Genomic DNA, 27,191 nt, shown 5'->3' on the forward strand with positions numbered 1-27,191 from the left:
ATGTCCTTAAAGATTTTTATATGGTGCGAATATTCAAACCTTTTCTGAAGTACTTAATGGCCTTACCAACGGACAGTTAACTGCTTCCTCTAACATTACTTCCACATTTTATTGAAGAGGCAAGGAATTAAATTAATGCAATGGCAATTCTTCAAACATCAGAACCAAATGCCAATCACCAATGAACTGGAAAAATTACCTTTAATAGGGTTAATGTAGTGCTAGTGTGGACTCTTAATGGACAAAAGCTCTATAGCCTGTTCTGAAATACGTATTTGTTACTTCATTTAAATTTAAGTTCTGTAGCAACGTATTATTTGTGAACATAGTTAATGTAGTTGGTCACCTGACATAGCTGATATAGATAGAGATTTGAAAAAGTAACCTAGTAGTATTAGGGATATGGAGTATTCAACGAGGTAGACTTTTTCATTTTTGCCTATTATTATAAAATAATTGTTAACATGAGAAGCACAAGACTGAGTAAAACTACTTTATTTCTGTCACTGAAGTTGCAACTCATTATTTTTCTGTCACCATAGAAGTCACAGTCCATTATTTTTTCTGATATTCTCAATAGAACATATTTCTTACAAATATCTGAAAATTATAGCATATGCAATGTTTTTTCCTCCTCAGCTTGTTCTCATTCTTTTTCTTTAATTTTTCTACCATCGTTTGGTATTTTTAAATTCCCTGCAATTGCAGCATAGTATAACAAAGATCTATCAACTGGGCAGACAGCAGTTAAAACTGAAGACATTCAGACACATTAGTGTGAGCACATAGCTTGCCTTAATGGGCACAGACATTTTCAATTTGTATTTGAACTGCCATACAGCTATCATGACATGCCTGGTTACCAGAATAAGTTGACTACAAAAGCAGGACCAGAATTTCTTGAGAAAATGCCAGAAAAAGTTCATAAGGCTACTCTACCCTGTGTTTACTACAACTGAAACACATTCAAAATGTCCTGAATTTGCTTCATGACTGATTTTGTGTCCTGATAATTCCTATTGCTGTGGTCCTTTGAAAAAAGTCCTTCTCAGGTATATGCATGTATTCTCCAATTTTCAAGACATTTTCTTCATCTTCTTTACATAGAATTCAGACATTAAAGTAGGAATAATTTACCCATATCTGAATTGTAGTATCTAAATTGTAAGTATTTTGAGTGTTTGAACATGGTAGTCACCAGTTTATTGGAATTTTTTGAGCACAGACATTAGGATTTCAGTTGGCAACATAAATCAACGTGAAGGTATGTTTATTTGTTTTCTAAAGTCCACTTCTGCAATTTCATTGCAGTACCTTTACAGAACTGTGCTTTTTTAATTACTGAAAGTTTATATTAATATACAGATACGACCTTGTAGCATCTTATTACAAAGTACTAAAGAGTAAGGGACAGATTCATCAGTCTGTCAAGACTACTTCATATTCAGCTTTACAGTTTCCAGTGTGGATCTAGAATCTAGAACAGGCATGCATATGCAGTTGAAAATGATCTCTTTGTGGATGGAAGTCTCATTGGTATTGTCCAATCATTTTGCTACCATTGTTATTTTATCTTGCTTCACCTCTTCCTTTCCAGCATGAATAGAAGCAGAAAATAATCTTAGGTTCAATCAGAGGAGCCTAACAATTAAAAACCAAAATATGAATACAGGCAATACTGTCCACAAACTCAAATGAAATCCAACTCCTTTTCTCCTTTTTTTTTTTTTTTTTTTAATTTCTTTTCAATTTGTATCAGGGCCAAGTTACAGAAAACTGGCTTTCTAACTGCACTATAATGAAATAAACTGTAAGAATGTCCAAAGTATGTGTGTTTGACTTCACCAGGCGCTGCAAAAATTGTCCTGATTCTCTCTGTTGTGATTGTACACGTTGTAATTCCAGAAACACCAAACAGATCAGTGCAAGTCATCTGGTTTCATATTTGATTCTTATCATGTGTACTAACATCATACTTCCACAGACATTCAAGCTATTGGAAAGTGTACGAGAAGATAAAACAGCTGGAAGTTAAAATTAAACAAATTCAAACTAGTAGCATACCATACAGCTTCTAACCGCTAAAGAAACGAATTATTTATCATTTTATCATGGAATGCTATGAATTTTCCATCATTTCTATCTTTAAATTGGACCTGGATTCAGTATCAAAAGGTTTTCTTTAGCCAAGAACATTGAGAGCTAAATATAGGAGGGAAGGTAAGACCATGACGTATTTTATACAAGCTGTGAGGTTAGATCTTGAGCATTAGATCTGTGAATCAGACCAAGTTTGTTTTTTTTGTTTTTTTTTTTTTCCGGAGAATATTTTGGCAGAATGCCATTAGAAATGAGAAGAGGCTTTCAGCTTTCATTATGCCAAAAAATAGCAAAGTTTACATTTAGCAACAGTATAAAGCCTTGAAAATAGACACCTGAATTCATGGAAATAGAAACAGGAAAAACATTTTTGGGTTTTTTTCTTACAAGTTGTACAGAAGGCAAAATGAGTTCAGTGTCAGTACACTCATGTATTCTGCTAAAGGTAACTATTAGTTCCTAAATATCTAGTAGAAACAAAGATTTTTTGAGTTTAGATCTGGTGTATTTTCTGCAATGATTAAAATGTATCATAAGTACAACAGTACTTTTTTTTTTCTTTTTTTTTTTTTTCAGTCTAGTGTGAAGTAAAAACTGTTAAGTAGTTTTGAGCTCAGCTGCATAAGAGAAGGTGATGGGCAGAATGAAAGACGTGCTCCCCCATCAGAGATTTCTGGTACTGGACACATGATCTGTCTGTACCTCAGTTTCTCATTTTAAATTGCAAATAATATTTCTCCACTTCACTGAACTGTTGCAAGCCTGTTAAGAATTGGAGCAGAGGAATGGCAAGCTTGAGTCTGTATGTGAAAGGCTGCTGATGGATGTTCTGGAAGGGGCCAAGTATCTCTTTTAGGTACAGAAGCTGTTCGAGATAGAGACTGGCTTTTAGCATGTCTTGGACTGTATAATTTCCAGCATTTCTGGATAGAGCTGCAGTTCATAGTAACAGTTAAAGGAATCTCCCTCCCTCCAATCACAGAACAGCAGAATGTACACTTTTGCTCCTGGTGGTTCCTGTTTATGTTTCACAGACCTCTCAGTAGGTATGGGGGTTTCAAAGAGCAAGCCAGATACCATATGCAGGTAGAAAAAAGAAGCATTGCTTTGATTTTTTTCTCCTTGCTATTACATGTGTGATAGTTCTCCCAGTGTTATTGCTTAGGTTATGTCTACTTTAAATTTAATTAGAATATTAAAATGTTATTACATTCTGAAAGTCCATTTTTAGGAATGGATTCAGAGTCTTAAAGTACTAATTTATTTAATTTACTAAGGGTCTGGGGCTTATCATATGTGTTAATTTTTAGAAACAGTGTTCATACCAGTATAGTCTCTTAAATATTATTCAGCAAAGATAGTGGTGCTGGAGAGTGTTCTAAGATTGAATTACATCTTGGAAGAGGTTTTCCCACCTTCAGAGTTGTCTGGCTCTTACTGAAAAAACTGTTTGGGCACAGCATTGTGCTGTCTAGATCAGTACTCGAAGAAGGGAGAAAGCATCTGTGCTGGATACACATAGGTCCATGAGGTTACCAGCTGTTCTAAAGAATGTATGTTGTTAGTTCTTACTTTTCAGCCATCTCCATACACTTGATTTGTTTAAGAGACTTCCTACCAATGGGGGAAAAAGTGATTGCTGCCATAGCATAAACTATCAAAGCTGTTAATACTATAAAAAAAAAAGAAATATTTTCTTCCATGTTATAATAATTCAGTGACATTTGTGAGGTGTACAACTTCTTGCCAACTTTTCTAATTTAAAACATTATCTGTTTGAGGAAAACATATGTTAGAAATTTTTAATTCAGTGATAGGAAAGGCACTAATGAAATATGCATGTATGAATTTTGTATCACATAAGTTTCCTCTTTCTTGAAATGTGATTAAAAGCAAAACATCTGGATTATGTTTAAAAAGCTTGAAACTCCAGTTTTCGAAGAGATTCAATCTATTTTGACACTGTACACTTATCCTTAACATTTTCAGCATGCTGTTAACATTACTTGCTATTGTAGAAAAATAAGTTCAGGTTTAAACAAAGTTGGACTTTTCCAAATGCTAAAAATATTTTCTGAAATAGCTGTTTCTGCAGCATTCACGCAGGCAGGGTTTAAGCTGTGTCAGCATTTCCATTATAAATTTGCTCTTGAAAACAGTTTATGTTGATCATAAAAATAGTTTTTCAACTTGAAAGAATTTTTTTAATTTTATCACAGAATAATATTAAAAATGGGAGATTGACTTCTCAATTTTAAAAATTCAGGGTAACATGGGATTTGTCTACTGTTAACACAGATAGTGGCACAGCAATGATAACTTTCTCCTTTTGTTTTAATAACTCTAATTTGTACTAGAGAAGTGAGTAGCTATTAGTTTTCATGTCTCCTGAAGTGTTCAGAATGTCTGTCTGGAGATGATAAAATGGGACTAACTATACAACTTTATTTTTAGCATGTTTTAATAATTGTTTTGATGCAGTACATTGCAATGGCATTGCTGTAAGAGAAACTAGAGCGATAGCCAATGTTTTAGGTAGTCAGTGTTGATGTTTTAGCGCTCCTAGTGGACCTGCTGACTGTGCTGACTTTGACATAACTCAAGGGAAATTATAAGGAACAAATCAAATAGCAAATTATAAAAACTATTAGCTTTCACTTTACTTAATATAGTACAGAATATGAATATAAAATAAGAATGCCATTTTTCATTATAACTTTGGGGCAAATTAAGAAATCTGCTGTCAACACCAGGCTGCACCTTTCCAAGCAGCACCTTACTTGGGCTCTCAAACAGGTGTAAATTCTGTTGTGTAGAAAAAAGTTCAAATATGATAAAGATCATGTTGTTATGCTACATACTACAGGTGTTGTGAACTCAGATCTGCATATTCTGAGGTTAGAGTCCAAGTTAACTACACAGAGTCTGTCCATCCTTGGCATGAGTTCACTCACCAGCCTGTACAGATTGCAGTTATTGCCAAAGGCAAGGGATGATTTTCTTTTCTTACAGTTGACAAGGTCTAGTAACATGGGTTGCTAAAGAAAGTGTGCCTTAAATGGTGGGATGAGAGAGCCATCTGGATCCCAGAGCTCCTCTGTGGATTCTCCTGCTCTTTGGTAGAGACTTTTAGTTCTGCCTGTGTCGGTTTAGATTTCCATTTGGCTCTTTTTGCAGTTGACAGCTTCTTCTCCTGTGTAACAGTACAACAAATAGGTAAGAAGAAGGATCCAGAGATATTCTATCCTCAAACATATCCCAGAAGGTACTGCTAGAAGACAGGATAATTTATTTGTCGATTTTCAGTTGGACTTCACTCACGGGAGGTTATTACTGCCTGCCATTAGCATTCTGGCTGAGTAACGATGGAGTAAGGACTTCAGAAGAGCCAGCCTGAGAAAGATAAATGTGCAGGAACATCCATTTCAAAATAAAACACAGCCTGTAACACGCAGCCTGACAATGGGCTGTGCATTTGGAATTAATTCCTCTGTAGAGGAGTTCCAACCTTATGTTTCATGCATATTGCACAAGTAGGCGCAGCTTAGCAGAGAGAAGAATAAGATGTGAATTTCAGGTTATTAATTAGTTTCTTTGATTATCTTCAAAAAATCTTCATAATCTTATATTGTTGTGTATTGTTTTGTAAAAATGTAAAAGTAAAAATGTAACCGAATGACATTTGACACATTCTGAGTTGGCATTTCAGAATATCAGGCCAGGGAGAGGTGTATCTCCACCTTTGTGTTTCCAGGTCATACAGTCTCCCTGTCATCTAATACATTTTCTGACCAATAATGGGCTAACTACTGCCTTCTCCAGTGTTTTGGAATCCATTTAATCTACACTTTCCCTCAGTAATTAAAAATACTTGAGCAGTAATCCAAAGATACAGTAGTTATTAATTCCTAAAGAGCGCTATTTTTTAGTTTATTTTAAATCAGTTGTTCTTCATACACTAAACAAATGTAAATTATGCTAAATCCAAATTTGATATTTTAAGCATGTCTGTAAGTTGCATATATATTAGTCTGTGCCAAAAGTTGCACTTTTGATGCTAGTTGTGAAAAATACCTTGTTGTATTAGTCAAAGCAACATGGGATAAATCTCTGAAATTTGTTATGATGTCAGACAAAGATACCAGTTAAAGGATAGCTTATTGGATCAGTAGATTGTTATGATATGAAATACACCTGAACTGCACTGCAACCTCTATTGTGGGACCATGTTCTGTTACCATCTGCCAGGGTTTGTCTTTTACTTGTAGATCTAGTGGAATCTCATGCAGCTGATATTTAATTGTCCTTGCAAATTCAATGTGTTATATTTTTTATGTTCTTAGTGATTTAATTATACTTAAAAACAGGTTAATAGTGTTGTAAATAACTGGTATTGCAAAGGATTGAATTTCAACACAAGTTGATGCTCAATTAAAATCGCCACATATCTAGTGAATTAGCCAGTTCTTGGCTGCTGTGCCAGGGTAAATGTCTTCCTACTTAACTGAGGATTGAGCAAGATGGGCAAAATGCGCAATAAAGCCAAATCAAGACTTAATATCCCCACTCAAATTTTTATTCTTTGTATCATGTAGTAAGCTTTCAGAGCAAGCTCAGGGATATGGATTAAAGAAAAATAATCAGCATTTAAAGAAAATTCCCTTATATTTAGAGTAACAAAGCTGAAAAAGAAGCCCTTAAAACTTCTTACTGAATTACTGCCATCAGCCAGTAGATCCATGAGGCTTGTTCAGCTAAAAGCCACAACAGACTTTGTAATGCAATGATGTAATCTTGGCTTTGTGTCATTTATATTCAACCTAAAAAAAAACAATTTTCCTGAATAGACAGCCTGACAACAATATTGTTCAGTGTTGGTTTTTATTTGGATTGTTTCCAAATGATTCATATGCCTCCACAGTGACACCATGCCAGCTTAAGTTTTTACTCTGAATTCCAAAGTTTCCTCCTTTTCTTGTATTTTATTTTGCTTTTAGAGCCCCAGTTATGTTTGCGAAACTAACCAGCTTGGCCACGAAATTAGGATGTATCTTGCAGAGTGCATTCATTTTACTTTTTGCATATTTTTCCTGAGGTCATGTCAAGGTTAGTTTGAATTCCATCCTACATTAAGACTTCTTTCACAGCTATTTAGCTCTGCAGCCTACTCCCCGCTGGGGTCTGCCCCTTGGGCACGTCAAAGCTTCAGACCTGACAAATCACACACAGATGAAGCTGTACAGTTTTTTAAACAGTTTCATCACTAACGTGCTTTTATTTTTTTTTTTTCCTTTATATAATACCTTTTTTTTTTTTTTTTTTTTTTTTTTTCTGGAGTTTATTCTCTGAATTGCAATATCCAAAAGACTGATTTCTGTATGGAAAATACACTGGCGCAGCCGAGCTGTGACAGGGAAATGGCGTTGTGCACTGCATGCCACTCAGCCCTCCACAAACTGAAAGCGCTGTGGCTCCTTAATTAGCAACAAGCTATAGCTCCTTGGCTAATAACTGTAAGCGCATTGTTAGCATCTATTTGCACAGAAGAGCCTAAAACTATAAAGGCTGATAAATATTCAAAAACAATCGTCCATATTGTGCACCCTTTTATGATACAGGGAAGCTGTGTGCTGCTGTTCACAAAAATGAACTTCTGTCATCCCAGGGATTACTCGGAGGAGTAATGTTCAGGAGTAATATCAGTGTCAGCACTGACTCTCTACTTTAACAGCAATCCTTATGGGACTTAGGAAATTAGAAGTGGGTGTATGTGTATATATATATATATATAATTAGCTTCACAACTAGATGCAGGGTTTTCACCAGCTACGTTCATGCACAGCCTCCCCCCTCTCCCCCCCCCCCCCCCCCCCCCCCCCCCCGCCCCAGTGCTCCCACTCCATGTGTATCTCAGTGCATAGAATGTTTTGAAGTGCCTAATGCAGTTTGCAGGTGAAAAGAAGTTTTCTAAAATTCTTAACTGCAAACTGTTATCTGTATTTTAGCATTTTGTGAAACTAATCGTGCAACACCATTTCCCGTTTAATTGATGAAGTTAAAATGCTTGGCTGCTAATGAGTGTATTAGCAAACAATATACCCTTAACAAGCTTAAGCAGCTCAGGATTTTAAAAAGCAGATTACTGTCCTCCTCATTTTTATAAGACAAAATGCACTGCCTCCTACAAATTGCTTGATCAGCTGATGAAGTACTATAATTATAGTCGTATTGCAGTTTTGACAAAGCCACAATAACAGACTGTAGTTTAGTCCCCACTCCAGGCACACAACTCTTTGCATTACAAAACCCAGTTTTACTGGTCTAATTCTTACTGAGAACAAAAGGCACCTGGAGATGTTAACTATATACTAAAAGAAAACTTGGAATCTAGGAAATAATAATATCGAAGCATGACTTTTCTTCTTGCAGCTAGTTCATTGAGAATGGTATCTAATGAAGAGTTGTCTAAAGGATTGCTTGTTTGGAACTAATTAAAGACAGATATCCTAAATAGAAGAAGGATCATGGGAATTACATTAGTTGTCTGGAGACTTGTTATTCTTTTGGTACTCTGAGTAGATTGTGGAAGTTCTTAGGGATTCAAGAAATAAGGCGAGCTAATAAAAAGTTCTATTTTTCTGGTTATTGGCCAACTATTGTATTTTTGTTTGCAATAAGATTTGAGCCAACAGGCTAGAGGCTTGAATAAAACATTTAAACATTTGTGCATTAACACATTATGGTGAAAAGAGAGTCTTGTGCTTTCACTCAGTGCATTTCAGCCTTCAATTAATGTGAAAGCACTACAATGCCTATGCAACTTCTCTTGCCTTGTGGTGCACCATTTATCATTGCAGTTTTACATTGACCTTGACACCCACTTCATTAGAATAAAGATTGTCTACCATTTAGGTTACATTGTTCCTCTGCACAGAGACCCCATGCAAATTTCTGTTCAGATAGAAGAGCTGTGAGCCTGTCAGAGGTCATCTGCATTAAATGATTGCAGCTATTTTCCAACTGCTTCTTTTCATTCTACTCAATTCAGGCTAGGAGGATCAATCAAGCCCTCTGCCTGAAACAGTAGGACTGCTGGGAATATAACTGTTTTTGGTAGTAGTGGATATGCCCTAAACAGTATTAAATATTTAATATAAATTCATTAAAGGGCATACAAAGTCTTCAAAAAGATATTACATTTATAGTAAAATTTAAAGTGTTGAGATCACCTTCCTTAAGAAAAAGGCAGAACAATGGGTACTGACTGCAAAATTTTTTAATGCAGGAAAGAAATAGTTCATGAAGTTACTTAATATTTCTTTCAATGTGTTTATTTCTCCAGCTGCCAGGAAAAGGAATGTGCTGCAGAAGTGTAATCCACATTTGTTACTTTCTGAAACAAAAATGTGAGGATTTAAGACAAAAGTGCTAAAATTTGTCTTGTTTTACAGGCGTGCACACATACACACACACTCACTCATACAAATACATATTTTACCACTGTGCTTATTTGTAAGGGGGAAAAGCAAATGGAAATAAGTTAGCGCTCTCCTTCTTGAGTTTTCTGAGTGATATAATTGGAATTAAATTATTAATGGGAAATGCTTAAAAAAGATTGTTTTATGATCTTCTATTAAAGAATTTGCAATTCATTTTAGTATTTGTAGTTTGATTTATATTAAAGATAATGCAATCTATGTCCAATTAACAATACATAGCCAATGTAATATGATTTTCAGATCATGCAAATGGAATAAACTAGGACAGGAAAAACTGATTCTTAACCTCAGATGTAATTTGCTGTGTGAGTTCTGGCAATTTTAAATGACATTGCACTTTTTAATTTTTCCAAAGGCTCAGCAACAAATTTATCCCAATCAGGAAAGCCTATTATTAATTTACAAGGACAATTGTAGGAGTCTCTATAATTTCCCTGTGCAATTATTTACAATATATTGCTAATAGTGAAATACATGAAGTTTGCAAGAAACAGCAACTGCTATTTATCTAGACAAAGCATTCAGCTGAGATCTTGATTGTTGTCCAGAGGTTCTAGTACTATTGACAACATAAGATATATAACCAAGCTTCTGGACGGTTTCTAAAATGTTTCACACTGATAGTACCAAAAAGGTAGAAGCATTAAGAGCTATTGTGAAGGGAAGGCTGGCCTCTAGCAGATTCCTTCACTTTGCTTGTATACAGCTGAGCTTTGGACCCTGGACTTTGGAATAAAAAGACTCTTTGTTCTTCACTGAATGGCATTAGGCATGGGCTTCCTAAGGGGCCACCATGAAGCCTAGCATGAAGAGTGCAAACATTATCCAGAAAGCAAAGTGAGAATGTGTGTGAAGAGATGATGGACAAATATTGCTATGTGTGCATGGCTGTATGTTTACGTATATTTATATTGGGTATTTGGTGAATTTACCTGCAAAGTATTTACTTTATGTATATACCATGTTTTGTGAATATGTGTCACCACTGAATGTGTGCATATATAACCCCTGACTGTGCATGTTTGTGTATTTGTGTCTGCCTCAACCAAATCATTCCAAAAGGCTAAGTTTTAAAATTTAAAGATGTAATCTAGGTAAAAATTAAACTGGAAGTCACTGAGTTGTGATCTCAGTTGTCTGTGGTGCAGTACCATTTGATTGAAGGCACTTTTTTAGTATGTGAATGATGGAATGCAGAACATCTACAAATAGCACACCCTTATTCCAATAATGAAGAAAGTTCACTGGCTTAATTCTTCTGTACTTCGTAGCCATAGCTCCACTGTGTGTTCAGTATGTCTAGTCTCTTTTCACTATAACCAACAGAAGCACCATACAAAAGTCTTACAATGGATGTCTTAATCTCTCTGTGTGCTTTTAGAGCATTATTTTGAATTCCATCATGCAGGCTTTTTTTTTTTCCTTTCCTCTTCTGAAGTTTTATTACAACAACAGAATTCCCAGGGAGCTTTAGGGGCAAGGTTTGCATAATATTGCCCTAAAGTTTTGCTTGAGAAGCGGAATCTGCACCCTCATCCTGATCATCTTTTTGTGATGTTTCTCTTTCTGAAAGATGTGGTGTGCAGTCTTACGGTGTTGTTAACTGTGTACAGATTTTTTTACTGCTTACCAGACAGTGCTCATCTACGAACCTTTCATGATGATTTCTTTCTCTGACCTCTCAGTGACTAGGCATCTTGTTCCTTAACACTGAAGGAGGCTGAAAAATGCTTGAGTTGCTCAATGTGTGCCTTCTATACCAGTTTCAAAATGGCTTATTCTTCTGGTTTCCATGGTGACAATTAACACTGTTACAAGGCATTGTTCCAGTCTCTATTTGGGCAGAATTTTCGGGTGTGATTTTTCAAACAAAAAATGTTTTATATAATTTTTTTAAAGAAAAGAAAGAAGGCATCATTTAATTAAAGTGTCAAAAAACATGTCTCAATCAAGCCTGCCTAGGTTTTGTAAAACATTTTTATCAAAGGAAATTTGACTTGCTTTGTTTTGGAATTCAACTTCTCATGGTTTAAATATTTTGCCAAACTTATTCATAAATAAATGTTACTGCTTTTTGCTAAATTCTACTATTTTTCTTTAGAGAAGTACTAATCATATTGAGAGAGGGGGAATGAAAAGCCCAAATGCTTTAACTTTGAATTTCTTTTGAGTGGCTTCAGGAGCACAAAGCCAGCCATGCATGCGTGCAGCTAATAATGCTGTAAATATTTTGTGGGTTAATTTCATTAAATTTTTTTCCCAACTTTTTAACATGAGAAGTGTCGTGAGAAATTAAATATTAAAAGCTACAGGAACTTTTACTTAATCTTATTTTTGCCTATTAAACAATGATTTGTATCATAGCATCCATGGACTGTCACAATGGAGCAGCATTTGCTCACTTAAAGCTGAGGAAAGAATGAATCTAAAGATTAAATTATCTTCTCACTGCAGGATTAAGAAGTCCTACCAGACTAGGGTTGTGCTGCGCTGATAGAGCTGCTAGCTAATTTTTTCCATGCAACTGCTCAGAGTGTAGGTGTTTAATGGATTAAAAAATAGCATTAGCAATAGCATGTAGTTCTTAAACTATATCAGTTCTTAAACTATACCTCCTAACATTAAGCTCTTCCCTTAACTTAAAATACGTACTGCATATTAAATATCTAGAAATGAAACTGACTCTCAGTCACATACCGATACCTAATAATGAACTGAATATTTTCATCTATTATAGTTATAGTATAATGCATTTTCTGTCAATCAGTGCTTGTCATGCTTGTTTATACAGTAGGTTACATGGTGACAAAGTCAGAGATTGTACATAAAATCTATCTGATTTATTTTTTAATGTAATAACCCTTTAATAACATCATCACTCTATTTGGATTATGCTTCACTGCATTATTTCATCTGACCCAAAATTAAATGAAACATTTTACATTTCTCTGTTAGCAAAACACTGTAGTTACAAAACATTCACTGTATTTTTTTTTCTTCATTGGTCCTATGCCATCCAGGACCACTACCAACTGCAGTCCACCCTGTAGCAGCCTGTAACAGGTGATAGGCATTAGCCAGCTATGCCTGCACCAGCCTCACACAGCTAGAGGACTCCCTCAGTCTATTAATTCACTTGACAAAAGAAAAGGAGTAGCATGAACTGGATTTCAGTGCCTAGCAAATTGGACTCTGGATTCCCCTTGATATTACATGTACTCATAGAAATAATTATGCAAATCCTTTTCAGTTATATCATTTTTAAATAGAAATCAGATTGCATGAAGAAGATCGTAATTGCCTCCAGTAACCATTCTAGCTGAAAAGGCAAAGATGTGGGACCAAGAAAAGTACTTGTTGAACATTTCAGTCCAACAGAATGATGTTGGCCAAACTGAACTGAGAATTCAGTTTGCCAGTGTGAAATCTGGTCGATGCCTAATATTTACAGGTCTGAAACTAGTCACAGTGCACTCTGTATCACAAGGCAAATTCTTTACAAACAATTCCTTGTTTTTTACTATGCATATTCATGTAATTTTGGATACACAGACACCTGATCAGTGTTCATTAATAATGAGAAATGGTTTAAATCACCTCATTTAAAACATTTGCTCTGTGATCCACAAACGACTAATATTTGCTGAAGTTTACATAATACAAATGATGTGCATGTGTTGTGCAAATGAAAGATTAAAATATGAAACTAACAATATGCAAACATATGCATGGAAATGCTGAGGACCTGTTAGCTGAAACAGTGATTTCACACCTTTATTATTTTCTTTATGCTGTCTCCAATTGTATTTTTGCTTTGTTTTCCTACAGAATATCTCCCTACATCTGGAAAAGGCACCCATGTTTTAAACATTCCTTATTCATATTTAATTTTTATACTTGGCTCAGTTACTAGCATTTGCAGTGTGAGCTGCTGTACCAGTTTTCATGGCTGAAAATAAAGCAAAGAAGCTTAATGTTTGGGATGTAATTTGCTAATAACTCTGCATAATTTATGAATGTCTCATAAACTCCTTTAAGAATACATTTTGAACTCTCCTTTACCACTAAAAGGTGTGATTTTGACTACTCCTATTTCTATAAGTAGTTTGTATGTAAGACAGAGAGTGAATTAGCTTACCTATAGGTATGGCATGTATATGAGTATATGTCTGTGTTTAAATTTTGGGTTTTTTTTAAACCCAAAGTACCAGCTACTAATTGATCAGTGTAGTAGCTGTCACACTGAACACTTAACTAAGATTTTCAGAGAATAAAATTTTCTTAAAGAGATGTATTTCCCTGTGCATCTCCAGATTAGAATACATTTTAATAGAGTATATATCACATATTTAGACATGCAGCTAAAATATTCAGAAATTTGTATTAAGTTGATTTTGTAAAAAGTTCCTGGTTTTAGTCCTGTTTTCTCTGTTCTTTATATTTTTTAAAGAATAATTAACAGCGGAGGAAATAAAGCATTGTTGCAGGACTGTATTAACACTTTGGCCATTGTCGTTTGTGTGCCATTTCACTCTTGGTTGACACAATAAAAATCAAGTTACTTGTATTCTGTTACAAGTGAGTTACATCAAAGTGTTTTTCTAAGGTGAAGCCCTCACATTTTCATGTGCTGCTATGTTTGAAGCCCATGTATAAGGCAAAATGGAGAGGGAGCAAAAATAAACTTCACAGAAAACATAAATCTGTAATTATTTCCATGGGCTTTTTTCAGTGGAGAGACTCAGTGGTACCTGAGGAAGTAGCATATTTGAAAAATAAGATACCAACTCCCTTGAATGAGACAAGGCAGATCAAGCTTTGGATGAGAGGATGTTAGTGAATGCTATCGCACATGTGAATATCGTGAATATTGTGAGTAAGTGGATATTACTAAGTGTAATCCATCACTAACTGCCTGTGCTTATATGTCACCCAGAAGACAATATGATTGGTACCTGAATTTCTTCAGATATGTAATAAGATTATGTGTTTAAAAAAAAAGGGGGGGGAAGAAAATAGTACAGTGAGCATGATCAACTGGACTCTTAGAATTAAAGTTCAAGTTTTTTTTTGTAGAGAAGACTCGTCACAGTAGCTAATATTATCTATTTCTTTTCTTTTTAGAGATACAGCGTAGAAATGTCAATCAGGCAACCGAAAAAGATGGAACTGCTCAGTAAGGTTGAAGCTCTGAAGAAAAGTGGTGTTTTACTACCAAATGATCTCCTTGAAAAAGTGGATTCAATTAATGAAAAATGGGAACTGCTCGGGGTATTTGCATTTTTATTACTGTTTGTGGGTTATGTGTACATTTTTGTGTGTTGAAGTACGCTGTCTGCCTGATTTCTAATTTGAGGCACAAATATCTCTCTCTTTCAATTCACCACGTACATTTCAAACAAGCTACTCATGCTATTATAAAAACTCCATAGTATTTTCCTCTTGTGTTGATTTTTTTTTATTCCATGCTTGTCTCCTGTCTGACTTTAATAATTTTAGTTCTTTAATACATAAAAATGTAAGTAAAATATGCCATGTATTACGGGTATGCACCAAGTCAACTATAATGCAGTATATCTGATATACACTGACTGTCATGCTTGAGTGAATGTTAATAGAATTTATTCTGAAGGTACATGTTAGAGACATCTACTGTTTAACTATTTACTATACCCTTAAGATGAAAAGTGGGGTTGTCACCGCATATTTCAGGTCACTCTGATGGCTCAAACACAAACATGCAGATTCTGTATAAATCTGAATACCTGAAGCTTAGAATGCAGCCAGGATATGTTTCATACTGCTATATTCAGCTCACTTTTGACAAAAGCCAGAAAAGTTTCATGTAATTCATTTCATGCTATGATGGGCTGGGTCTCAGCCAAAGAGTGAGATACAAGAATCTGGCAAAAAAAGCAATATAGAGATTCTGTTATCCAGAGACCAGGGATGGCACCATGCAGGAGACACTGTAGTCCTATTGTTGTAAAACAGCTGAGAGAGAGAGAGAGGTCAAACTATATATTTTTCCATCCACTTCTCTCCTTAATTGCCTTCACTTCAAATCAAGGGTAAGATAAATTTATAAATTACTTTAAATGATTAATTATAGATGTGTGATATTAACAATACAGTCACATTGCATAATTTTGCATGCTATTATCTGAGCTTAAAAACCATTTCTAATATATTATGAGTAAACTATACATGCAACTTGCCAGCATCATTTTAAATACTGACTTGTGTTGCTTTAGCTTATTTGGTAATACAATAGCCATTTTATAGAGGGTTGAGTTCGTTTAGTTCAGTGAAAGTTGTTTCTAACTGATTGATTGTCTAAATCTGCAAATTGTCAGAAAATGTTGAAAGTTGTCTTCTAACTAGTGAGCTTATTATTTCCCAGTTATAATATGTAGCATTTTTGAAATATTTGAACAAGAATAAATTTGCTAATAAAAGTGGGACCTATTAACCTGTTCTTTTACATAAATTCATGTATTTTATTTTAAAATTTTAAAATAATTTTAGTTAGCCTTATATTTATGGCATTCAATGTATTTAATCAGATTAATTCAGTTACACTGATTACAGCTGGTAGGATGCAAATGATGAGTAAGTGATAATAATTACAAAAAATCTGAGAAAACTTCTTAAGAAAAATTGAAGCCCCCTCTTCTCTGCATGTTAAGATTAAAATATACCTCTGGATTAAGTTTTGTAAATAATTTCAGCATTTACAGAAAAAAAAAAAAAAAAAGAAGTATTCCTGTTTTCCTGCTAAATGCGATTTCATTAATAATAAGCAGAGTTTGATAGAGTTTTGTTTAATTTAATAAAAATCTTCACAGAAACTAACGGTGGTAGGCATACTGTTTTAATTGGCATGATTATGTTTTAATTGGCATGAAAAAAAATTAAAGACAAGGATTTTAACTTCTAACAATGGTAAAATAGAGGGATATGGTTTTTAATATTACTTTCATCTAAGGTGAACAGTGTGGAATGGAAATACATTAGAATGAAATGTCAGTGGTGCGTACAGTTTAATCTGTGAAATTTTGTCCCCTGTGCTGAATATTACTCTGTCTCAATTGCATATTAAACAACCCTATCAAGGCAGGCATTGGCATCTGCTGTGCTGACACAAATTGTGAATTAAATGAAATTGATGTCCTCTGTCGTATATTTATGAAGACGGACCATTCTCTGAAGTATTCTGTTTATGAAGAATTTATGATTGCAAACTGTTCCAGAACAAAAAAGTGGCAATAAATTCTTTTTTGTGACCCTACCCTCCAAGGGCATTGATTTCACCTCCTGCTGCTACTTTTGTTACAGCGTGAAAACAATAGCTAGCACTGGATTCCACTGAGGGTCTTCAAATTATCAATATTTGCACCATGAAAATAGAAGGGTGGTGCCAAGAAAACATGTTTTTCAGTTATGATCTCCTAAGGACGTTATTTACAGAATGCCACAAAGTAGATTAATGTCTGTTGATCTAATTTTGTGGTTTTTAAGCTTATTTTGGAAGCTAAGTTCATTATGATAGATTATATTCCAGTAACTTAATGAAGGGTGTATTTTCAACAGACAGACATTCTGGGTCACCTAAAACCATGTCTTCATGTTACAACAATTAACCACTGCTAATTATCAGTTTAAAAGGTTACTGGATGTGATTGTCAGTGTATATTGAGTATTCTACAATCAGTAACACAGATCTACTACTTATAATAAGTGTCAGACTGACAGCCTCTTACAGGTCAGATAAAATACTGCTAGGCATAGGAGAAGCAGGCAACTGCATATTTCCTTTGTGATGTTTAAATGATTGCCTTTCAAAATATTAAAAAGGAAGGTAACTTCCTATCTCTGGCCTCTTCAGAATATTCATTACCATCACCGTGTCCGCTATCAAAATGTTATTCAGCAGTTCCTTTATTAGAAGTGCTACTTTGAAAAGCTATAGTTAATTAGTTTCATTAATGATCAGAGGTGAATGTTTATTTTGATCCATTATTTTTAAAGTGGATGCTTAACATGGAGAACTTAGATCCAAATTTAGGTGCCCAAATAATTGGTTTGATGGCTTTGCAATTTCTAGCTTATTGGTGTCTGAATGAGTTCATCCGCTTTTACAAGCAAGCCAGATGTTATGTGACCTAACTGTTCCTGTACATAACTTCGGGGCTGCAAGTTTGGAAACTCTGACCTGACAGTTTGTACCTTGGAAATATTTCACTACTGCAATGTTACGCTAAAAACATAGATCCAGATGGGCTCAGAGCTTGCTGTATTTTCTGTTCTTACAGCCAAGAAATCGTAAGTCCTATAGTCATAAGTATCTAAAGTAGCTGACAAGTTCTGAAACTACTTTATAAAGTTATGTAGCATTTTGTCTTCTCTGTCCACAGTTGCTCCTAATAAACATTGATTTATCATGCTTCCAGCAAAGCCAGTGACCCATAGAGAACAACACTGTGGCATTAGTGAAAAACAAAGATACAAAATATGAAATTGATTGAAAGAAGGAAACAAAGAGTGAAATTGATTGATATTAGTAGTAATTTAAAAATAAAAACCTCTCTAGTCATCTAACAGATGCTTCTTGTTGCACATTAACCTGTATGTGTTTTGGTGCATAAGACTAATCTATGTTTTCTTTATCTGATGTATTAGAAAACCCTAGGAGAGAAGATCCAAGACACAATGGTAGGGCACAGTGGGTTAGGTCCACGTGACCTGCTCTCGCCTGAAAGCGGCAGCCTGGTAAGGCAGCTGGAGGTCAGGATCAAAGAGCTGAAAGGGTGGCTGAGAGATACAGAGCTTTTCATCTTCAATTCCTGTCTGAGACAAGAAAATGAAGGAACAATGAATGCTGAGAAACAACTGCAATATTTTAAGGTAATAAAAAAACAGTCATAGTTTTCATAGATACTCTTCTTTATGGTAGGATAAAATATTTAACTTATACATAGCATAATGCAATGTCCTCATGCACTCATATTTTAGCGTTCATTTATGTATTAATTAATTCATTCGGAACAGTTTAGTATACAGGACTATTAAGTTAGCAACTAAATCTGATGGCACTATGTAATTTTCTTCTGTTCATAGTTACGACTTTTAAGTAAACCCACATCTGAGTTATTCTTACAGGTCACTTTACTCTACAAGTCGTCTTTGACCAAAGAATAAGAAACAAATCATGACTAATTGTTGAGTATTAGAGGTAAAGATGTTTTTCTCTGGTACAACAGAGTGTCTAGGGCAAAAGCACTCAGCAATGGACAATTTATTGAATACTCACCTCAAAGGGCAGATTGCAAACACTTCCAAACAAATATCAAATATTTTTTTAGACAAATATTCAAGAAAAAAAACAGTGGAAAACTGTCTGTCTTCCAAATTAGGCAGTCTTTATACTTCTTTTTCCAGTCATGAGAATTGAGGGGGAGAGTTATGTCAGTGTAGATGAAGTTGGTTTTCTATTCAGGTTCCTGAGCATGTTTCTTTGAATACAACTTTAAATTTATGTATTACATCCATGTTGTTTGTCTTTTTTCTGATTCTTGATCTTCTGCTGTCAGGAAAAATGTTATGCTGGTTCTATTTGTTCTACCAGCAAACTTTTAAATGTTAGTGATTACGAAGGAAATGTTGATAAAGCTGAAGAACTTAACAGCCATGGACCCATGTTATCAATAGAAAATGCTGGATAGTTCTTGTTTCTGTGGAAATTTATGGCATTTATATAAGTGTATAACTATGGATTTAAAAATCTGAATTCTAACAAACTTGTTTTTAAAGACATAGCAATATATGTGTAACGTATATGAACATGTATGTATGAACATAACTATTATAAAAATTTTACTTACATATTCAGAATGTGCATAAATCTTTGAAATTAAATTTGTATATATATAATATATATAATATATATAATATAATATATATAATATAATATATATATAATATATAATATAATATATATATATATTATATAATATTTAATACAGAATATTTAATATATATATAATATGATGTCATGCCAAGAGCTCTAGAGTTGTTAAACAGGGTATTATAGTACACACATACTGTGATATAACCAGAGTATTTAATTACTTGGTTGATTATCTATTAATTACATAAATAATACATTAATTATTTTTAAAATGGTAGCCATTAGAGTAGAAAAAAAATTACTTATCAAACATGGTTAGAGCACATCACTTTGTCATATATATTAAACCATCTTTGTCTCATTAAATCTGAAATCCACTATAAGTAAGTTTTCCATTTTTCACTGATCTCCTGGGGAAGTGTATAAAAGATAAAATGGATATAATTAACAATACTGCAATGTATAATACATATATTTGAGAAGGAACATTTAGAACATTTTCAAAAACATTAGCAATGCCACTAGTACAAAACCTGCTGGGGTTTAGACTGACTTACTTTCCACTTAACTTAAGAGTTTAACCTTATTACTGCTTTCACTATGGTAAGTGAATCATTGTTACTTAATGGAACTTTATTGTACAGCACTATCCCAATTATAGCCATTGTGCACAGAGAATCATTTTTTATAAAATAAACTCAACAGTGCTGTTGATTTTCATTTATAATCTTATGTTTTTAATTACACTTATGCTTTAGGAAAAACAGTTATTTTATTTTCTGAGTGCTTTTATTTCATTTTGCACTTAGAGGATGAGTTGAATGTATTGTTCACATGTAGTTGGGACCCAAGATGACAACACTCTGGTGGAAAGAGGTGTTGTTAAATTAGCTAATAGGAAATTATTTTGACTTTTTTCCTTTTACTTAAAAAAAATCATGCATACTAATTTGAGAGTTTTCTTTATTAAAGAATGTGCTATTCTTGCTTTTCTTTTGATATATTCCTGTATAATAGTAATATCAAATATTTCTACAGTACTCTGCTGCCAAGTATCTGTACTTGCTGTACAAACATTAATGAACTAAACTCCATTAAATCTTAAAGGTAGGAATTATCACCACCTTCTTATAAATGGGAAAAATAAAACGCAAGGAGATTAAGTGATTTTTTCAGGCTTTCAGAAAACTAATGGTTGTTCTAGGGAAGAAGTCAGCTGCTATGACCCTAGTCTTTGGTTCTAACCGCAGGGCTGCTTTTCCTTCTTTCCTCTAGATTACTTCTCAGTATAGTCAATTTTAATATGTAATGCAGACAGACTGCATCCTTGTGCTAATCAATGTTTCTTGTTTCTGTTTGAAGTTCAAATCCTGCTGAAAATGTTTAAATGATTTTTTTCCCATTATTATTAGCATATTTAGATGTTAGAATTAGTAGAATATCATTAGTTACAGTCATAACTCAGCTTATACTCCAGTAACTCAGCAATATACTACAGTATTTCTTGGTTTGGGGATAACTATATTACATACTTCAGTTGGCCCAGTAATCTCTATACAATGTTTTGCAGCCAGTCTGCAATGCCATTTTGTAACCTGTTCTGCCAGTTTTCTGTCCTCCTCAAGGTTTCAAACATTTTCATATTTAGTTCTAAGGCAGAGGCACAAACTTTGCTTCAGTCTATAGTGACATTTGCTGGTCATTCCACAGCAACACTGCAAGTTTTCAAATATAGCCTAACTCAAGCTGCTTTAAAAAAGATGGAGGGGAACTAGTGAACACAAGTTGCACAGCTGCAAAGGGAGACATGTGGGTGTCTTACCCCTGATTTGCTGTAACATGAAAAACAGATGAATCTGAACCAAAAAAATCAAGAGACGGACTTAAATTTCATGAGATCTTCCTAACCACAAATATGCATTTATTTTATTTATTCTTCCTTTTCGTTTCTGTTTTGCCCTTTGAGTTCCCGGAATTCTTGTTTTCTTGCTTTTCACTGAAACTCTAACGGCCAGAATCAGAACCATGCTTTTTAAATGAGCTACAAGATTCTCAGGTAAACACATAATCTTAGCAACTGAAAAACCTACTGTCATGAGACTAATAATTGGCACAACTGATTTCCTAACCTAATGATGTACGACAATTTTGTGGGTCAGGAGAGACTTGAAACAGGAAAGAATGAGGAACAATACTATAAAGAATTTGCATTCTTTCATGAAGGTTTTGGTAAATCCCATTATTTGAGTAAGATCTAGCCAGAACTTGTGTGCTCGTTGGCTTGAAAGTAGGAGTGTTCTGCCACATTTGCTTTTATGTGTCTGGGATTTCAAAAATCATGCTGTTTTCTGTGCAAAAGGCAGCAGAAGAGCCTCAATAATTAGTCACATATTTCTATCACTTGTAATAAAACTTATGACTTTAGGTGTTTTATATAGAGCGATGATTCATCAACATTGAAAAGGTATTTGTTGTGGTTTTGGATTACAGGCCAGCTGCTCAAGAGCAAGCATAGATTTGTGAGTATCTATCCATCTTGATATCCCTTCTCAGACACATAAAGCTGGAAAAGCTCCTGTTCCTTTTGGTAGCCAGATTTATAAATCTCCTCTTTTCTTAAGGAAAAGGGAAGACTACTTTGGTTAAAATAACATAGCAGCATTTTCTGATCTAATGTTCTTTGGCAACAATAAAGTTGCATTTCATGTAGTTTTCTGATCTGGTTTTATGTGAGCCATGCTCTATTGTCATACCTGTCTCATATAATTTGATTCTTTAAAAAAGAGATGCCTAACTTTCGGCAGCACTGAAGGCCCGTAGTTCCCATTGACTTTAGTCAATGTATTCATTACAAAAATCAGACAAAACCATTTGTACCAGAATATGTTAGAAAGACTTTCTCATTTAATATTTCTAAAAATCAATAGTGTATTGAATTCCATAGCAAGTAGTATTTGTAGCCATCTCTGCCTTTTAAGCAGTGTAAATTATCTAATGTTTGTAGCTGTTTCTAATGACTAAACTCACAGAAGAATAGTTTTTGTCTTCCATTAAATTTCAACTCAGCAAGCCAGATGACACAATACCATTAAAAAGCAGAATTTCTGATCACAATCTCTTATTTCAACATCACCTAAAGAAATTGAGCATTCTGATGTAGCAATGTAGATTACATTGGTAATTCATAATTGATCAGTTAATTGACACCTCTTATAACAGTTTTCATTGTAACTGAAAAGTTTCACTAAGTCAGCACTGTACATCTTAAGAGCAATTTGGTCAAACAAAATTCTGTTAAATATAACACAAGTGAGTTAGTTTGGGAGCAAGTACGTTTATGGCCCCACCGAAATCAAAGGAAAATATTAACTTTGAGTAAAGGTTTGGTGACTCAGAGATTGGAAAAATGTTCCTACAGGTGCCAGAAATCACTTTTGCTACTGCATTTTGGATGCTTTACAATTTTTGGAATGATGTTTCTGGCAGAGCTGCAATCAAAGAATTGCAGAAATTCAATGTGCATGTAACAAATGTATGCAGAACAGTTTCCAGCAGACAGTCCAAAAGAAGTCAAGCAGCATTTAATCCTTTTTATACCTCTAAGATGATAAAAATGTTGTAGTAATTTTAATAAATTTCTCAGAAAGAGTATGACTCCAGAGCTTTGAGTCTTTTCACAGATGAAGAAATGTTTACCCAAATTTTGTTTGGATTAAATTTCAATAAACAGGAAGGCATAAAGTATTAAATCATATGAAAACCAGACAGATTTCCAAAGTGTAATAAAACTTGATGCCACTTACAAAGGATTGAAGCAAATTCAGACTTAATTTACATAACCTACTACCCCAAAACAGCAATTCTGCAGGTCACTTAAATGAGAATCCAACTATGTAAAGTGAAGCAGGTTGCCTTTTTTTTTTTTTTTTTTCCCAAAAAGTGTGGTATTTGGGCTCTAACATGAGGAGGTTTTATATATCAATTTTTTCTTTTAGCATACTCAAATATACTCAATACTTTGTATGCAAACAGTAGTTAATATAATCAAACATATCTCCAATTATGTTTTATTTTACCTTTCACTTAGTTAAAGTTCAGTCTTTGTTTCATGAAGCTCTCCCTCTTTAAGGCAACAATAATACAATTTACAATTCCCATTTTGAACTAAATATCTGATCTGAGATAGGAGGTGTCATTTTGTCATCCTATTTGAACTTTGAAGCTTGAATGGTGAATTCTGATTTTACTATGTTCTCCCTTTGCTGAGGGAAAGAAAGGAACACAGAAGTTCTACCCAGTAGGGGTGGTCAGATCTGACACGCTGCACGTTTCCACAGAGGTATCATAAAACATCTGCATGTAGTTCTAATCCAGCACCAGTTGTGGGCTCCTGGACTGGGGTTGTGGGATGGAGGTTACTATAGTAACAGGAACAGCCTGTTTTCAGCAGAGCTAAGGCAATGCATGAAATCTTCAGTAGAGGAGAGAATAGATTACTGGCTGTTTTTATGCTACTACCTATTTCATTTATTACTTCCTTCCTTCTTATGTCTTTTTTTTTTTTTTTTTTTTTTTTTTTTTTTTTTTTAAACATCCTGTCCGCTTATTTCTGGTATACTAATATGATTACACTGCAGACAGCATAGCCATGTGGTAGAGGTAGGATAATACAGGCTACCTTTTGATACACACACAGCAGAGATAATGTCTGAGCTTCAGTTATAGTACTTGGAAAGAAATAAGCACTTTTGGAATGCAATTAATCAATCCTGTTTTAGACATCTGTCTATAGAGAAGGTAAACTGTACTTCAGAATGCCTATTTTTGAATGACTAGCTCAGTTGTTGAATTCTCCATTAGATCAGATGAATACCACTTACAGAATCAGTAAAAATATCTCTACGACTCGAGAGACTTGAAGATATTGAGTCAACTGCAAAAAGATTAGTTACTAATGTCTGTGAGGTTTCCCCACTGCTAATTACAGTTGAGCCCATGTTTCTTTCTGCGCTCTTGAATGTGCATGAGGGTTTTCATCTGAAACTCTCCCTTGTTAGCTGGAACTGATGAGTAGAAGGCAATGCAACTAATACTTGTTCCTGTCTTTCTTATGGTACTGGAATAGTCTGCATTCATTTTTTATGCCCTGAGTAGACTTGTAAGACTTGAGGCCTGAGTCAAGCTGAGTAACACAAAAGATATCCTGAAGTATGGAGAAAGATGTTTCAGGCTCACCACTACAAAGTAAAACCTGCAATTTTGTAAGGTCTAATGGCTCACAGTTTTTTTCCAAGCCTTTTGTGTTGTTGGTATCTGAAGGAAATCTTTGGGCTACATTTTTCCTTAGTCATGGGTCTCTTGAAGAGTCATATGTATGGAAGCGAGAATAGCTGAGTTGACTTCTTTTGATAGATCATTCTCAGTTCTTCACTTATTTTTTGTCGTTGTCATTGGTGATACAATTGATTTTCTTCTTTTGATGCACCCAAATGAAAATGCAACTGCTTATTCTACTATTATCTATTTACTGCAAAACCAGAAACTTCCTTTTCAATTATTACTAGCTTGGAAAAGGAGAATGAGAAGAAAGCACAATAATACTATTTGATAAGTCAAATTCTTATCTGCAAAACACTATTTTTCACTGTAGTCACCACCATTAGCTATGACTTCTGGCAGTGATGAACATGAGCATGTATGCCATGCTCATACAAATCTGCACCAGTGGAGGTGATCCACTGTCCTTGTTGCCAGAAATGCACCAGCTACCACCTCTGTGTGCTCACATTCACTGTTTAGTCTCCATGTGTTAATGAAGCAAGTGTTAATGAATGTCACAGGATGCCATTTTTTTCCTCACAGAGGAATTCAGTGACACACTTTTGCTTCATATGCACTTCCATTTCAGATGCCATTTTGTTGGACTACCCCTCTGCTGCCATCTTTTACATGACAACAAAATGTAACTGAGTATTGGAGGGAAGGTTCAACCTCTGTAACCATACCACCACCATCTACCTCTGAGTTCATGGGCCAACATAATAACGTAGGAGGAATTACTTTCAGAGTAGGCATTGTATGATTTATTTGATCATGACTGTCCCTTTGGAGCCATAGTATTGTGTCTTCCAGTGCTCCAATATTAGTGGATTATTAATTGGATAGTGTCCTCTGAAGCCATTAAATCCTGCTGATGATGTTTTTCTTTAACTGGTCTATCACTGACCTAGTAGAAAATTGCCTAATCTTGGTTTCAGAACTGTAAGGGTTTCTCAAGTTTCATCTTTGCATGTAAGTTAATAGATTGGTGTCCCAGTAGGGAACAGTATTACAGACTGTATTTGTACCTTTACTCACACTAAAAATAATATCATGCTTTCAGGAAATCCATTGATTCTAGTATAATTATTTGCAGGGTTAAGTGTAGTGCAGTATGAGTTAGAATGTGAATGTAAAAAGAACAAGCCTTCAGTGTAAGAATTATTGAACTCCTTATCAGGTATATTATGTATCACAAGTATGAGATGTATGTCAGGAATGGGATTTGCAGACTGGCAACATACTACTAGAGACAGCAAATTATGCTAGCTGCATTAAGTCAGTGGGGAAAAAGAAGTATGTGGATTCCTGTTCTTGGCAGGATGGTTCCCCTACTATTCTGTCAGGAAAGTGCTGCATTTCCTCACCCCAGAATAAAACTGAAGGCTCGGCCTTTATTTTGATGGATTTTCCATGCATTTCACCAATTGCTGGCAGCGCAATGTCACTTGTAGTGTACCACCTTCCCTTTCCACAGTGATGCTTGCTTTTGTGTTCTGAACACAAGGAAGCAACCTCATTATGTTCTCTATTCTGAGGATTAGTGAAGGAAATAATGTTTTCTGTGCCCTCTTTGTTTGCATCCTATCTAGCCTCCTTATCCTAATCCTATATTGTCCAAGCAATGGAAGAATGGCTGGAAAAAGAGCAATAATAAAATGAGTAATGCTGAGCCTCTGAGACCATCATCTGCAAACAGTCTCCTCATCCAGAAGTTTGCCTTTTAACAACTTTCATCTTTTTTACTCCCATCCACAGCTCATCTTGACCACATCACCCACTTCTGTCCTCACTTCTAATTCCAAACTTGTCATAGCCCTGTGGCTAAATGGTCATGTCTGCCTCAACAGTACAAGCAAATTAATTTACTATGTATAACATATTTATGCAAACACTTGCTTAAAAAAAAAAAAGAAAAAAAAAAAGAAAAAAAAAGAAAAAAAAAGTAATTATTCCTGGAAGTAAGATGATGAATTAGCCCAGCTTACTTCAGATATGAATAAACCCACATGAGTGCAGTGCTGCCCGGCTCTGCTTGGTTCTGCTATTGCCTTCTCTTGTAGGACAGTTTTAGTTTTAGTTTTGTCTTGAGCTGAAATTTAAAAAGTTGGTTTATGTATTCACAATTAAGACAGAGCAAAATAATGGGCATCATGTTTTTATCTTTTAAAGGTATAACCACTCTGCTAGGTGTGGCTTTTTTAAAATAAGGTGAGGAACACCATTTCTAGAAAAGCCTATGTGTTGTCCTTGTGTGTGTACAGATGCTCTGGCAGCAACATAGTATCTTTTCCTCTCTTTAGCTCTGAACAACTCAAGCTATACATTTTTGAATCAAGGCTAAATTTGCTTCACTGGCACAG

The 27,191-nt window shown here is 34.7% G+C and overlaps 1 protein-coding gene across 3 annotated transcripts in view; it reads left to right on the plus strand.

The window, feature by feature from the left end:
• Positions 1 to 27,191, plus strand: part of AKAP6 (A-kinase anchoring protein 6) — a 272,758-nt gene that overhangs the window by 204,794 nt on the left and 40,773 nt on the right. For all 3 annotated transcript variants that reach the window (XM_052694146.1, XM_052694147.1, XM_052694148.1), the window contains 2 exons: positions 14,724 to 14,870; positions 18,282 to 18,506. In XM_052694146.1, the coding sequence (XP_052550106.1) occupies positions 14,724 to 14,870; positions 18,282 to 18,506 (372 nt within the window). The remainder of the gene's footprint in view (positions 1 to 14,723; positions 14,871 to 18,281; positions 18,507 to 27,191) is intronic.

The sequence above is a fragment of the Tympanuchus pallidicinctus genome, unplaced genomic scaffold, assembly GCF_026119805.1.
Source record: "Tympanuchus pallidicinctus isolate F22 unplaced genomic scaffold, pur_lepc_1.0 scaffold3, whole genome shotgun sequence".
NCBI classification, from domain to species: domain Eukaryota; kingdom Metazoa; phylum Chordata; class Aves; order Galliformes; family Phasianidae; genus Tympanuchus; species Tympanuchus pallidicinctus.